At 41.1% G+C, this 13,503-nt stretch overlaps 1 protein-coding gene across 1 annotated transcript in view; it reads right to left on the bottom strand.

Moving 5' to 3' along the window:
- UVSSA (UV stimulated scaffold protein A) overlaps positions 1 to 13,503 on the bottom strand; it is an 84,953-nt gene that overhangs the window by 7,432 nt on the left and 64,018 nt on the right. The window contains exons 12-13 of the mRNA XM_061629830.1: positions 12,654 to 12,765; positions 4,587 to 4,770 (exon numbers count right to left, since the gene is read on the bottom strand). Of these exons, the coding sequence (XP_061485814.1) occupies positions 4,587 to 4,770; positions 12,654 to 12,765 (296 nt within the window). The remainder of the gene's footprint in view (positions 1 to 4,586; positions 4,771 to 12,653; positions 12,766 to 13,503) is intronic.

Genomic DNA, 13,503 nt, shown 5'->3' on the forward strand with positions numbered 1-13,503 from the left:
CCTCCCCAGTCCTAGCCTTCTTCTCATTTCTTGACTATCGTCTCCATTTTGGTTAATGACTCTGCCAAGGTATTGATAATCCTTGACAAGTTCAATGTCATTGTCGACTTTAAAGTGACATAAATCTTCTGTTGTCATTATTTTAGTCTTCTTGACATTCAGCTGTAGTCCTGCTTGTGTGCTTTCCTCTTTAACTTTCATTACCATCATGGTCTGTGGGTGGGTAGGAGGTGACAAGGAAGGAGGTGGAGAGTGAGACAGGGTGGAGTGGAGAAAACAATTGTTTAAAAAAATGGAGTGGAGGGAAAAAGGAGCTGGAGGGCAAGGACATGGATAAAGGAGGAGAAGGAGGCAGCAGCAGAATGGAGACAAACAACTGTGGAGGTGAAAGATGACAACATGTTTTGGCACACAGTGGCCTCCACCACCCTCTCTGGCTACTGTGCTGCATTTGCAGTATTTTAACTTTTTTGCATCTCAGGGAAAAAATGTTTGCTTGGGTGAGTGTCCCTTAGTTGGTGGCTGGGCAGGGTCCAGGAGGTGGTTAAGTGAGAGAGATTATGCTTGCTGGCTGAGTGGGGACGGAGGTTGCACTTGGTTTGATGTGCAAAGATCTGAGTAGTGGCCTCTGCTTCCCTCCCCACCTCCCTTACCAGCGGAGAGACCACCATTGCTAACTTATGGATAAAAAGAATTACTCTACTACCTCTGTATGTGTGTGTTTATAATGTTGTTTTAGGGTGCTTAGATGTGCAGCAGCCAAGGCCAGCACCTTGTAGGCAGTTTTTTTTAAAAGTAACTGAAATGTAACTGTAGTGATTATTTTTGAGAAAAAGTAATCAGTTACTTTCAGAGCAGTTGTAATTGTAACGGTAATTACTACATTTTTGGGCCATGTAACTGTAACTATAATTTATTACTTTTTCAAAGCAATCTTCCAAGCTCTGGTTTGAAAGTGCTGTTCATGTATAAATCTATAATATGACCGCATTTGCAATACTGTGTACAGTTCTGGTTGCCTCACCTCAAAAAGGATATCATAAAATTGGACAAGGTTCATAAAAAGACAACTAGAATGACCAAGGGGATGGAACGACTCCCCTATGAGGAAAGGTTGCAGCATTTTGGGCTTTTTAGTTTAGAGAAAAGGTGAGTCACAGACAACATGATAGAAGTGTACAAAATTATGCATGCCATGGGAAAAGTGGACAGAGAAAAGTTTTTCTCCCTCTTTCCTAACACTAGAACTCGTGGACATTCAAAGAAGCTGAATGTTGGAAGATTCAGGACAGACCAAAAAAAAAGTACTTCTTCACACAGTGCAGAGTTCAACTATGGAATTCGCTCCCACAAGAGGCAGTGATGGCCACCAACTTGGATGGCTTTAAAGAATATTAGACAAATTCATAGAGAATAACACTATCAATGGCTATTAGCCCTGATGGCTGTGCTCTGCCACCATAGTCAGATGCAGTATGCTTCTAAAAACCAGTAGCTAGTAGCAACAGGAGGGGAGAGTGTTCTTGCACTTAGGTTCTGCTTGTTGGCTTCCCATGGTTGGCCGCTGTGAGAACAGGATGCTGGACTAGATGGGCCACTGGCCTGATTCAGCAGGCTCTTCTTATGTTCCTAAAATGTTGTGTCTTCCCAATATGCAATTTGAAAAAGAAAACTCAGAATGGATATAATCTGATTGGGACTGGGGGAAAAAGGTAAAGTGTGGTGCGCAGAGGTGAAGTTGTGAGAACAGCATGTAAGACTATTCACCAATAGGCAAAAAACCTTGCGGTTTAAGAATGTACCTATAGCCAACAGATATTTCTATCAAACTTTAAAAAGCAGCAAAATTGGGCAGCTATAGTGAATGCACCAGGGGAGCAGGAGACCTGAGCTCCTCTCTGAGATATTGGACTGCCCTACAAATTTGATAAAACAGTGGCAGATGAAATATATTCTAGCAAAATTCTAGTTGTGCTCTATGTTTTTAATTGACAGTGACTACCTTGCCTTAAATGAAGTGGTTTAAACATAGCAGGCTGGAAACATGCATCTTGGGCAGGCTAAGTTTGTTTTTCCAAGAGCTAGAGTCATTGCTGAAGTAGCAACATATTGTGATCAGTCTGATTTTACATCAAACTGCAGTTTCAGATTCAACTGTTAATGCACCCAAAATAGAAATAGAACATAACCTCTAATTTTAAACACAAAAGGCTGTCTTCACTATTGTATGACACTGACCAATAAACAGGTTTCTAGGATGAATAATGAGGGAAATAAAGTTTTCTAGATTAAATTCTCTGTAGAAACAATAGTAACACAGGAATGAAGCATAGTAAGAAGAACACCAACAAACATACAAAAATGTAATTCTCCATCTTTGGAGATGGCAGATGTTGCCAGCACTCACCATATGCTCAGAGGCACACGTTACCAAATTCTTCCAAGCTACACAGCAAGTGTAAGCAGAGAGGAGGTCAGGTCTCCTGCTCCCCTGGTGCATTCATTATAGCTGCCCAATTTCCCTGCTTTTTAAAGTTTGGTAGAAATATCTGTGGGCTATAGGTACATTCTTAAACTGCAAGGTTTTTTGCCCATTAGTGAATTTCTCTGCTTTTTAATACGGGAGGTAAGAAAGGGATCCTGTGCAAGTTTGCTGAGAATAGATTGATCATTTGCATGCTTACTGAGTTCAGTGGGATATACTCCTCTGCAATCATGCTTAGTATAGGTGAAACTGACCACAGGGTATGGGGAGGGCAGAAGAGGGATGGGAGCAGGCAGGAGGGGGAGGGGAGGAGAAAGACAGGTTTGATCATTTGCATGTTTATTGATTTCAGTGGGATTTACTCCCATGCAATCATGCTTAGCATAGGTAAAACTGACCAGGAGGTAGGTAGGTAGGGCTGGAGTGGGCAGGGGAGGAGGAAGAGGGGAGGGGAGGCAGAAGGGAGAGAAGAGGGGAAGGAGGGAAAAGGCAGTTCTGATCATTTGCATGCTTATTGAGTTCAATGGGATTTACTCCTATGCAATTATGGTTAGGATAGGTAAAACTGACCATGGGGGAGGAGGAGAGGGGAGGGGAGGAGAAAGGGAGAGGAGAGGGGAGCAGAAGGAGGGGAGGACAGGTCTGATCATTTGCATGCTTATTGAGTTCAGTGGTATTTACTCCTGTGCAATCATGCTTAAGATAGATAACACTGACCATGGAGGGGTGGAGGCGGGGATTGGATGGGGAGTGAGAAGGGAGGGGCAAAGGAAGGTGGAGGGAAGGGGCAAGAGGGAGGGGATAGGAGGGAGAAGGGAGGGTGGGTTTGGTCATTTGCATACTTTTTGAATTCAGTGGGATTTATTTCTGTGCAAACATGTTTAGGATAGGTGAAACTGACCTAGGGGAGGGGGAGGGAGGAGATTGGATGGGTGGGCACTGGGCAGAAGGGAAGCCCCTTTCCTTTCCAAAAGGAAAACACTGTGAACAGTATCATTACTTTTCAGAATTTGCCCCACCTTTTTATTCTACAACAGGCACATTCAGCCTACCACCCAAATTTAAACCAAAGCTGTCCCTGGCCACATCCACACCAGACTTTTATTTCACTTTGGACAGTCACGGCTTCTCCAAAAGAATCCTTGGAAGTGTAGTTAGTGAAGGGTGCTGAGAGTTGCTAGGAGAAGCCCTGTTCCCCTCACAGACCTTCAAGCAGAGTGGCACCCTTCACAAACTACACTTCTCAGGATTCTTGGGGGGAAGCCGTGACTGTCTCATGTGAAATAAAGGTCTGATGGTGGGTGTGGCCCCCTGATTAGGCAAGCCCAGCAGCTGTGAGTCTGGCTTATAGAACACTGACAGTTGGTTCTTACTGACCATGCCCAGCCTTATTATCGAGTTCCATGTAAAATTTATTAAATTAATTAAAAATCAGCCAGGCATTTTTTATCTTTTTAACTGCAGAAGATGAAGGTCAGGGTATGGGGCAAGGTCAGTAATAGGATTCCAGGTACTCTGTCAACATGGCTGATTTTTAATGAATTTCAACAGATTATGAGAACTCTGGCAGAAAAAGTCCAAAAGGGGTCTGGAGTTTTTTCCTGTCTTTCTAGACTTAGAACTCTCGATTCTATCTGATTGTTTTGTGTATCGCTATGAAAATTTAGAGGGTTGTTAAGCAAGTGTTTATGAGTTCAGGACTGTAAGTTTTGTAAGGTTTTGTTTTTGAAATGAGCTTATGGGAAGCCTCAGAATGGCATGGGGGGATATTTTCCATTTAACATTGCGGAATGTGAAAAATCCATGCTGGTTATAGTATATAGCCACTCTTGTGGTTGTAGAATACCGCATGTTTACTGCTTATATGGCACAGATGTTAAGGTAGGTACCTTAAGTGACATGCTTTATACTGCATGTGTGAATTTGTGAGCCGTTTACCTGTGCCAAACAAAAAGGTCACAAGATTTTAACCTGTTCATGTTTCAGGGGAGACTTTTTCCTTAATATACAGACAGGCACACTGAAGAAGCAAGACAATAAATCAAGACTAAGTTAACAAGCAACAAAAAATGTAGGCATTATAAACAAAGTAGGTTCTTACTTATTGAAAACTTTCTTTTCCAGGCGGGAACGACAAGTGTTTGCCTGCTGCTTCAGATCTGTTAGGTTTGCATACTTCTTTTTCTTCCCCCTTTTCTTCCCTCCTTTTCCACTATACTGAGAGGATCCAAGTTCAATCCCAGTGGCTGCTTCAACTTCTCTCATGAACTGTGGATCTTGCCACTCTAACAAAGACAAAAACCGAACAAGTGTTTTATTGCTGAATTTTCAGAATGTCAGAACCAAATAAAAAATTGAAGCAAAATCATTACAAGGATTTTTTTTAAAGGATATTTAAGCTAGGGGTGGTTGGGATTGACCCTCGTATGTTTTCCATCAGAAAAATAGATACTAGTTCACTTAAAAGATGAATTTATGGCCCAGTTACTGCCCAGAGTTTGATGAAAAAAGGCCTCTGTGTGTGCTGTCTAGTACTCCTTTCTCCAGCCTGGTGCCCTCCGGATGTTTGGGAATACAAGTTCCATCAGCACCAGCAAGCATGGTCATTGCAGTCCAGAATATCTGGAGGGCATCAGGTTGGGGATGGTTAGTCTAGTACAACAAGTTAAACACTATTAAAAATATTGGTTGATGCTTTAAGTCACTGTTCCCAGATGTTGTTGGACTACAACTCCCACCATCCTTGGAAATTGACTAAGCTAGCTGGGGTTGATATGAGTTGTAGTCTGACAACATCTGGGGACGCAAGATTGAAGAACACTCCTCTAAGTCACACAATGAAATTTCAGAGTCAAAATATTTTGAATTGTACTAACGCTAAACATCTCAAAAGAGAAAAGATGAGGGTCCTATGAGGTCCCAGGCTGTAATTAATACAATAATACAAAGTGCTGTACATATATTTAAAGGTAAGGCGTTCGTGCCCATAGACTCACAATCTAATAGACATGATACAAAAGGAAAAAGGAGCGGGGAAGGAAGAGGGCAACAAGCACTGTGCTTGCACAGTGGTGTCAAGTGAAGTTCTAATCCTTTTTGACAAATTAAAAACAAACAAATCACCATGTCCAGATAGCATCCACCCAGTAGTTCTTCAGGAATTCAAATGTGAAATTGCTGATCTTCTAAAAAAAAATGTAACTTGTCCTAAGATCACACCAGAGGGCTGGAAAGCTGCCAATATGATATAATTTTTGAAAAACATCCAGAAACTTACAATTCAGTTGATGGAAAGCACTAAAGACAAAATTACCAAGCATATAGAAGAAACAGAAGGGCTTCCACAGAGGAAGTCCTGCCTAACTAACCTTTCAGAGTTCTCTGAGAGTGTCAATACGCATGTGTACTGGGGTTATCCAGTAGACATTATGGACTCCCTCATCAAAAAGTCCTGTGTGCAGTCATAGGACAAGAAGACTGATCCTCTCAAGGAACAGTAGCTGGCTGAAGGAAGCAGGAATAAATTGAGAGTTCTCTCAGTGGAGGGATGTAAGAAGTGGGGTCCCCCGAGAATCAATGTTCTTTCTTTAGATGATGAATCAGAACAAACAAACAAACAGGATTAAGTAAACAAAATGGAAACCATCATGGTGAAGTGGTTAGAGTGTTGGACTAGGACCTGGGAGACCAGAGTCAAATCCCCACTTGGCCATGAAGCTCACCGGTGACCTGGGCCAGTCACGATGTCTCAGTCTAAACTACCTCACAGGGTTGTTGTAAGGATGAAATGGAGAGGGGGGCAAGTATACCATCTTGAGCTGTTTGGATGAAAGATGGGATATAAATGCAAGAATAAATAAATAAAAATAAGCTGATAAAATTCACAGGAAGGCATCTTTTTAAAAAGGGAAACAATGACATCTTATTGTTCAACAGTCTAAGCCTACATTAAAAGCCCATCTCTTCCCCAAAAGAATCCTGGGAATTGTAGCTTGTTAAGGATGCTGTGAATTGTAGCTCTGTGAGGGGTAAATTACAGTTCCCAGGATTCTTTGGGAGAAGTCATGACCTTTATATGTGCTTTAAATGTATGGTTTGTACATAGTCTAAGGAAGTAGTAAAACCGAAGGCATTTAAGGTTTCTGATGGAAAACGTACAAAATGACAGTGTTATGCAGCCTTTTAATACCTATATTTTGCTATCAAATGAAAATAATATCAAATTATAGATGCCATCAGCATTCATTAATATTTGCGTATGTGCTTTTAACATAGATATTTAAGTGCCATGGATTATAAAATAGAAAAATTTCCTTTCAAGGAAGATGGAATCAAGCCATTCCATACTGAAGAGATATGGTGAAGAGCCTTCCCTCCAGATGTTTTGGAGTACAATTCCCATCACTCCCAGTCAGCATAGCTGGCGTGAGATGTAGTCCAAACATCTGGAGGGCACCAGGTTAGGGAAGGTGATGAACCTAGAAAAGGCAAACAGAGCCAGACAATTAGTTCCATTTACAAGAGCAAATGGCGACACGGAGCTCTAAAAGGAATTCAAAGGGGAAAAAGCCTAGAAGGGCGAAATAACACATACACTTGCACTAGATGGATCACACAGTGTTTTGTTCTTTTTTTTAAGTAAAGGAATACAAAGCAGAAGAATTCAGATACAGGAACAATTAATCCAAGATTAACAAAAACTGTCTAAACAGTTTATCTCTTAGTAAATAAGAAGGCGTCACAGACACACAGTTTAGGAATCCAGTGAATGGAGCAATTGTTTAAATAAAACAAAAATGCTGGTGTTCAGTAGAGATGAAATGAGCATTTGAGTAAAATGAAGGAGCAATTTAAAAGCCTTTGAGAAAAATCGATTGCATGCCAGGAAGAGCAGCCTTTTTGAGCACTGATGGGCCCCTAAAGCTCTTCATACATTGTTACTGGTTTAGCAGCAGGGAAAAGAAAATTACACAGTTTGCAAGGAAAGGGTGGAATCAATACTGTAGTTAGTAAAGAGATACTATTTCACATATGACTGGCCAGAGGCTGCCTTCACTACCTTGTCCTGATACCTGTTTGTTAACAAGTCACTAAGGGTTGAAAAACCAGATATTCTTCAGGGCTGACACTAAAATAGGCACTTAATTTGCTCCTCTGTGTGAACTATTGTAAAAGGATGAACACTGCAGATTAGCAGGTCAGGCTAATCCCTCACGATTCGTCACTTCTGAAAAGCCTGAAGCTCTGCTCTGTGGACACTTGGCTGGGATGTAATATTTTAAAACTGTCAAAAAACAAAAATCAAGGTTTCATCATTGTTACACTGTAGCATTATGATTGCACATCTTCTATCACATTCAATTACTTGGACATGAAAACATAAAGGGTACCAGAGGGGACCCACATAGTATCACGGTGGGGGAGGGAGGGCGCAATTACAAGGGTGGCTTGGGTCAATCCAACCCTCCTGCAGACCAGGGTCAGCAAGAGATTCCTTCAGAGCTTGACCTGTAGAAAGCACATATGCTCTTCCTACAGAGTGCATGGATTGTACTCTGCACTGCATTTTGGCAAGACCCTCTCCTACCTTGCCTGACTCCCTCTCCCCATTTCTAGTCCTGCAAACACAGTAGCTAACACCACCTTCAGCGGATCCAGATTCCAAAAAAGGAAACGAACCTGTGGGTGTCCATTTGTACTGGTGAGGTGTTGCCAGAGGTTACAACAGGTGGGGCTAATAGCAGTCAGTCAGCTAATTCTGCTTCTCTTGCCATCCTCCTCCCTTGTAAAGACACTAAAAACTATGCAGCACAATCACTGCCTTATTCTTGCCAGACTACTGGTCCCTTTAAGCCAGCTTTAAACTTGCATTAAACTAGGGAACACAGAAGAACGAGAAATTGTGGGGAGATGGAGCTTAGGAGATAGAAATGAAGCAGGAGAATTCTGTGAAGCCAATCATTTGTTTCTTGCAAACACATTTTTTGAGCAACCAAGTGGTCAATATAGGAATCAAATTGATTATATAATTGGTAGCAGAAGATAGAGAAGTTCCATACTTTCTGTGAAAACAAGACCAGGAGCAGACTGCGGTACAGATCATGAACTCATAATATTGAAAATCAGAGTAAAGCTAAAGAAGAACAAAGATCAAATGAGGAACAGATTTGAGGTTTTAAACTTAGTTGACAGAGAACCAGAACTATGGATTGACATTATCAAGGAAGAATGCAAAAAGGCAATACCTCTAATTAAAAAGAGAGAAAGACCTCAATGGATGACTGACGAAACTCTTAAAATGGTTAAAGAGAAAAGGAAAGCAAAAGCAAAAGGAGATAGAAACACGGTCAGAACCCTAAATGCAATAATACAGCAACTAGTATGTAGGGACAAAGAACGATTACAATACTTATTGTATGGAAATAGGAGAGCACAACAGGAAAGGTAGAACAAGAGCCCTATTCCAAAATATTAGAGAAATTAAAGGGAAATTCATCAACAGTGAAACACACTGATTGATAAAAGGAAGATGGAAGCAATACACTGAAGAAGTATATAAAAGAGAGGCAAGGATGACAAATGGCAAATATTCCATTCCTAGGCAAGATCCTTGAACAAGTGGTGGCAGGCCAGCTCCAGACACTCTTGGATGAGACCCATTATCTGGATCCATTTCAGTCGGGTTTCGGCACAGAAACACCCTTGGTCGCCCTGTATGATGACCTCTGTCGGGAGAGAGACAGGGGGAGTGTGACTCTGTTGATTCTCCTTGATCTCTCAGCGGCTTTCGATACCATCGACCATGGTATCCTTCTGGGACAACTGGCTGAGTTGGGAGTGGGAGGCACTGCCTGGCAGTGGTTCCGCTCCTACTTGACGGGTCAGCTCCAGAAGGTGGTGCTTGGGGAGCATTGCTCGGCACCCTGGACTCTCCAGTATGGGGTTCCGCAGGGGTCACTTCTGTCCCCCATGCTGTTCAACATCTACATGAAACCATTGGGTGCAGTCATCCAGAGCTTTGGAGTGCATTGCCATCAGTATCCTGACGACACGCAGCTCTATTTCTCCTTTTCATCTTCTTCAGGTGAGGCTGTCAATGTGCTGAACCAGGGCCTGGCTGTGACAATGGACTGGATGAGGGCTAATAAACTGAGGCTCAATCCAGACAAGACTAAGATGCTGCTAGTGGGTGGTTCTTCTGACCAGATGGTGTATGTTCAACCGGTCCTGGATGGGGTTACACTTCCCCTGAAAGAGCAGGTTCGTAGCTTGGGGGTTCTCCTAGAACCATCTCTGTCACTTGAGGCTCAGGTAGCCTCGGTGGCAAGGAGTGCCTTCTACCAACTTCGGTTGGTGGCCCAACTACGTCCCTATCTGGACAGAGATAACCTGGCTTCAGTTGTCCATGCTCTGGTAACCTCCACGTTAGATTACTGCAATGCATTCTATGTGGAGCTGCCTTTGAAGACGGTTTGGAAACTGCAGCTTGTGCAAAATAGAGCGGCCAGATTGGTAACAGGGACCAGACGGTTCGAAAATATAAAACCGATTCTGGCCCGCTTGCATTGGCTGCCTGTATGTTTCCAAGCTTGATTCAAGGTGCTGGTTTTAACCTATAAAGCCTTACCTGGCTTGGGACCACAATACCTGATGGAACGCCTCTCCCGATACGAACCCACCCATACACTACGCTCAACATCCAAGGCCCTCCTCTGGGTGCCTACTCCGAGGGAAGCTCAGAGGATGGCAACAACGGAGAGGGCTTTCTCAGTGGTGGCCCCTAAATTATGGAATGATTTATATGACGAGGTGCGCCTGGCGCCAGCACTGATACCTTTTCAGCGCCAGGTCAAGACTTTTCTCTTCTCCCAGGCATTTTAGGAAGTTTTTTTTTTTTAAAAGCATTTTTAAATTTGTATATTTGTTTTTAATGTTTTTAATTGTTGTAAACCGCTCAGAGAGCTTTGGCTATGGGGTGGTATACAAACAAACAAACAAATAAATAAATAAATAAATAAATGATGATGATGACGACGACAACGACGACAGATTCATTCATGGAGGAACCATATGATGAAGAACCAGTAATTGTAGAATGTGAGGTGAAAGCTGCTCTTAAAATACTTGGAAGAAACAAATCACCAGGAACAGATGGAACACCAATAGAGTTGCTACAAGTTACTGAGACAAATTTTTTTGTCAACAAATATGGAAAATTAAACAATGGCCCACAGACTGGAAGCATTCAATATACACCCCAGTTCCAAAGAAAGGGGATCCCAAGGAATGCAGTAATGATCAAACTATTGCCTGCGCTTAACATATCATGCAAGTAAAGTAATGCTCATGATTCTACAAGAAAGGCTCTTACCATATATGGAGCAAGAAATGCCAGATGTCCAAGCTGGATTTAGAAAGGGAAAAGGTACCAGAGATCATACTGCAAGCATACATTTAATAATGGAACGGAGCAAGGAATTTCAGAAGAAATCACCCTGTGCTTTATAGATTCTTCCAAGCTACACAGTAAGTGGATTAGACTGTGAAAGACCAACCCAAATTGTGTTTGCATTTTGACAAATTTGTAGGGCAGTTCAATATCTCAGAGAGGTCAGGTCTCCGGCTCCCCTGGTGCATTCACTATAGCTGCCCAATTTCCCTGCTTTTTAAAGTTTGATAGAAATATCTGTTGGCTTATAGGTACGTTCTTAAATCACAAGATTTTTTGTCTATTAGTGAATTAATCAACATGCAGAACATATCATACAGAAAGAGGGATTGGACCAAGATGAAGGAGATGTGAAAATTGGAGGGAGAAATATCAATAATTTAAGATGTGCAGATGATACCATACTACTAGCAGAAACCAGTAATGATTTGAAATGAATGCTGATGAAAGTTAAAGAGAAAAGCACAAAAGCAGGTCTACAGCTGAACATCAAAAAGACTAAAGTAACCACAACAGAAGATTTATGTAACTTTAAAGGTGACAATGAGGACATTGAACTTGTCAAGGATTATCAATACCTTGGCACAGTCATTAACCAAATAAAGACAATAGTCAAAAAATTAGAAGAAGGCTAGCGACTAGGAAGGACAGCTATGAGAAAACTAGAAAAGGTCCTCAAATGCAAAGATGTATCACTGAACACTAACATTAGGATCATTCAGACCATGGTATTCCTGATCTCTATATATGGATGTGAAAGTTGGACAGTGAAAAAAGTGGATAAGAGAAAAATCAATTCATTTGAAATGTGGTGTTGGAGGAGCGCTTTGCAGATACCATGGACCATGAAAAAGACCAATAATTGGGTGTTAGAACGAATCAGAACCATCATTAGAAGCTAAAATGATAAAACTGAGGTTACCATACTTTGGACACAAAATGAGAAGACATGATTCACTAGAAAAGATAATTATGCTGGGAAAAACATAAGGGAGTAGAAAAAGAGGAAGACCAAACAAGAGATGGATTCCATCAAGGAAGCCACAGACCTGAACTTACAAGATCTGCACAGGGTGGTTCATGACAGATGCTATTGGAGGTTGCTGATTCATAGGGTCACCATAAGTCATAATCGACTTGAAGGCACATAACAACAACAACAAACTAGCGTTGACGCTGAAAGGTCTCAGGCTCAAGGCCCTTTCCAGCCTTGTTACCTGAGGATCTGAGAATTTAGCTACTTTCTTGATCCAACAGTGCCTTTGAATGTAGCCATTCTTAGGCTATGAAGTGCAGGAATTATTAATCTGTAGGATTTGTAATATTTCACCCTAAATGATGCAATAAAAGCAGCAAACTAGTTATTTCCTTTGGTATTTAGGAAATGACTCATGATATCCAAAATATAGTGCTTTAATTTATGGGGGGAAATTGGCACGACCCTTTCAAAGTAATAACTTTAATGCAGTAAAAAAGGTATTAGTTACTTGTCTTTATCACCAGGAATAATATATCTTCTCTCCAAATTCCCAGCAATGACAAATCCATGTTTGAATTTATAAACCAATATTGCTTTATAAATTCAAACATGGATTTGTCATTTTTATTATACCAATTTATTGGCGTCTGCCACCCCCCCCCCAAATCATAGTTACATTCAAAGATTACCTTGCATGTTTTTCAAATGCAATAATCACAGATTTAATTAAATATACAAACCTGGTTGCTTTTCCTTTTTCTCAAACTCCTGCTTGGCTTCTCTCTCTCTGTCCTCTTGATCAACAGGAATCCCAGATTCATCTCTTGGGATTATTTTTCCATGAAAAGGGCACTTCAGGATGAAAAAATAATATTTGCTTTTTAATATGTGTGTGTTCAAACAAATAAGTTAGGCCTGATTAGGAACATCTTTTGTGATATACACACAGACCAGAGAATTCATAAATGGGTTTTTTTTATATGCAGCTGTGCTGATTGATCCATATCATTCTGGAGATGTGAATATCCAAATCTGCTATCGCTGGAACCACAGTTTCTCTCAGAGCTGAAAACCATTATTTTTAGTTCCTTGAAAGATTTGTTTATTTGAGCAAAAAATTTGGTAGGAATTCCCCACACCAAAAATATTATTAATTCACTCTAAGCTTATTCATCCATCTCCAAGTTCCCAATATACACTCTAAGCTTATTCATCCATCTCCAAGTTCCCAATATACAAAAACTTCTGAGAAAGTGATAGTGAAAATAAAAGGATTTCTGGAGAGTCAGCACCTTCAGAAGTCAGAGAGGTGGGCTTGAGTTTTGAATTTAAATCCCTGCATTGTTTTGGACGCACTGGGTGGTTTTACCAGCTACTTTTTGTCATTCTTAGATCTTACTGTGATTGTACATTTTCATTTGGGCTTTGTTTTTGTATGAATAATGTTGCCTCTCTGGACACAAAATACTACTGGATCAGACCAAGATCCAATCCATGATCTATGTATTTGTTTGTTCCTTTTGAAAAGGTGCTGGTCATTCCATCTTGTACATCAAGGCTGAAGCATTTTTCCTACAAAGGCCTTAAGAG

This window comes from Rhineura floridana, chromosome 5, assembly GCF_030035675.1.
Source record: "Rhineura floridana isolate rRhiFlo1 chromosome 5, rRhiFlo1.hap2, whole genome shotgun sequence".
Lineage (NCBI taxonomy): Eukaryota > Metazoa > Chordata > Lepidosauria > Squamata > Rhineuridae > Rhineura > Rhineura floridana.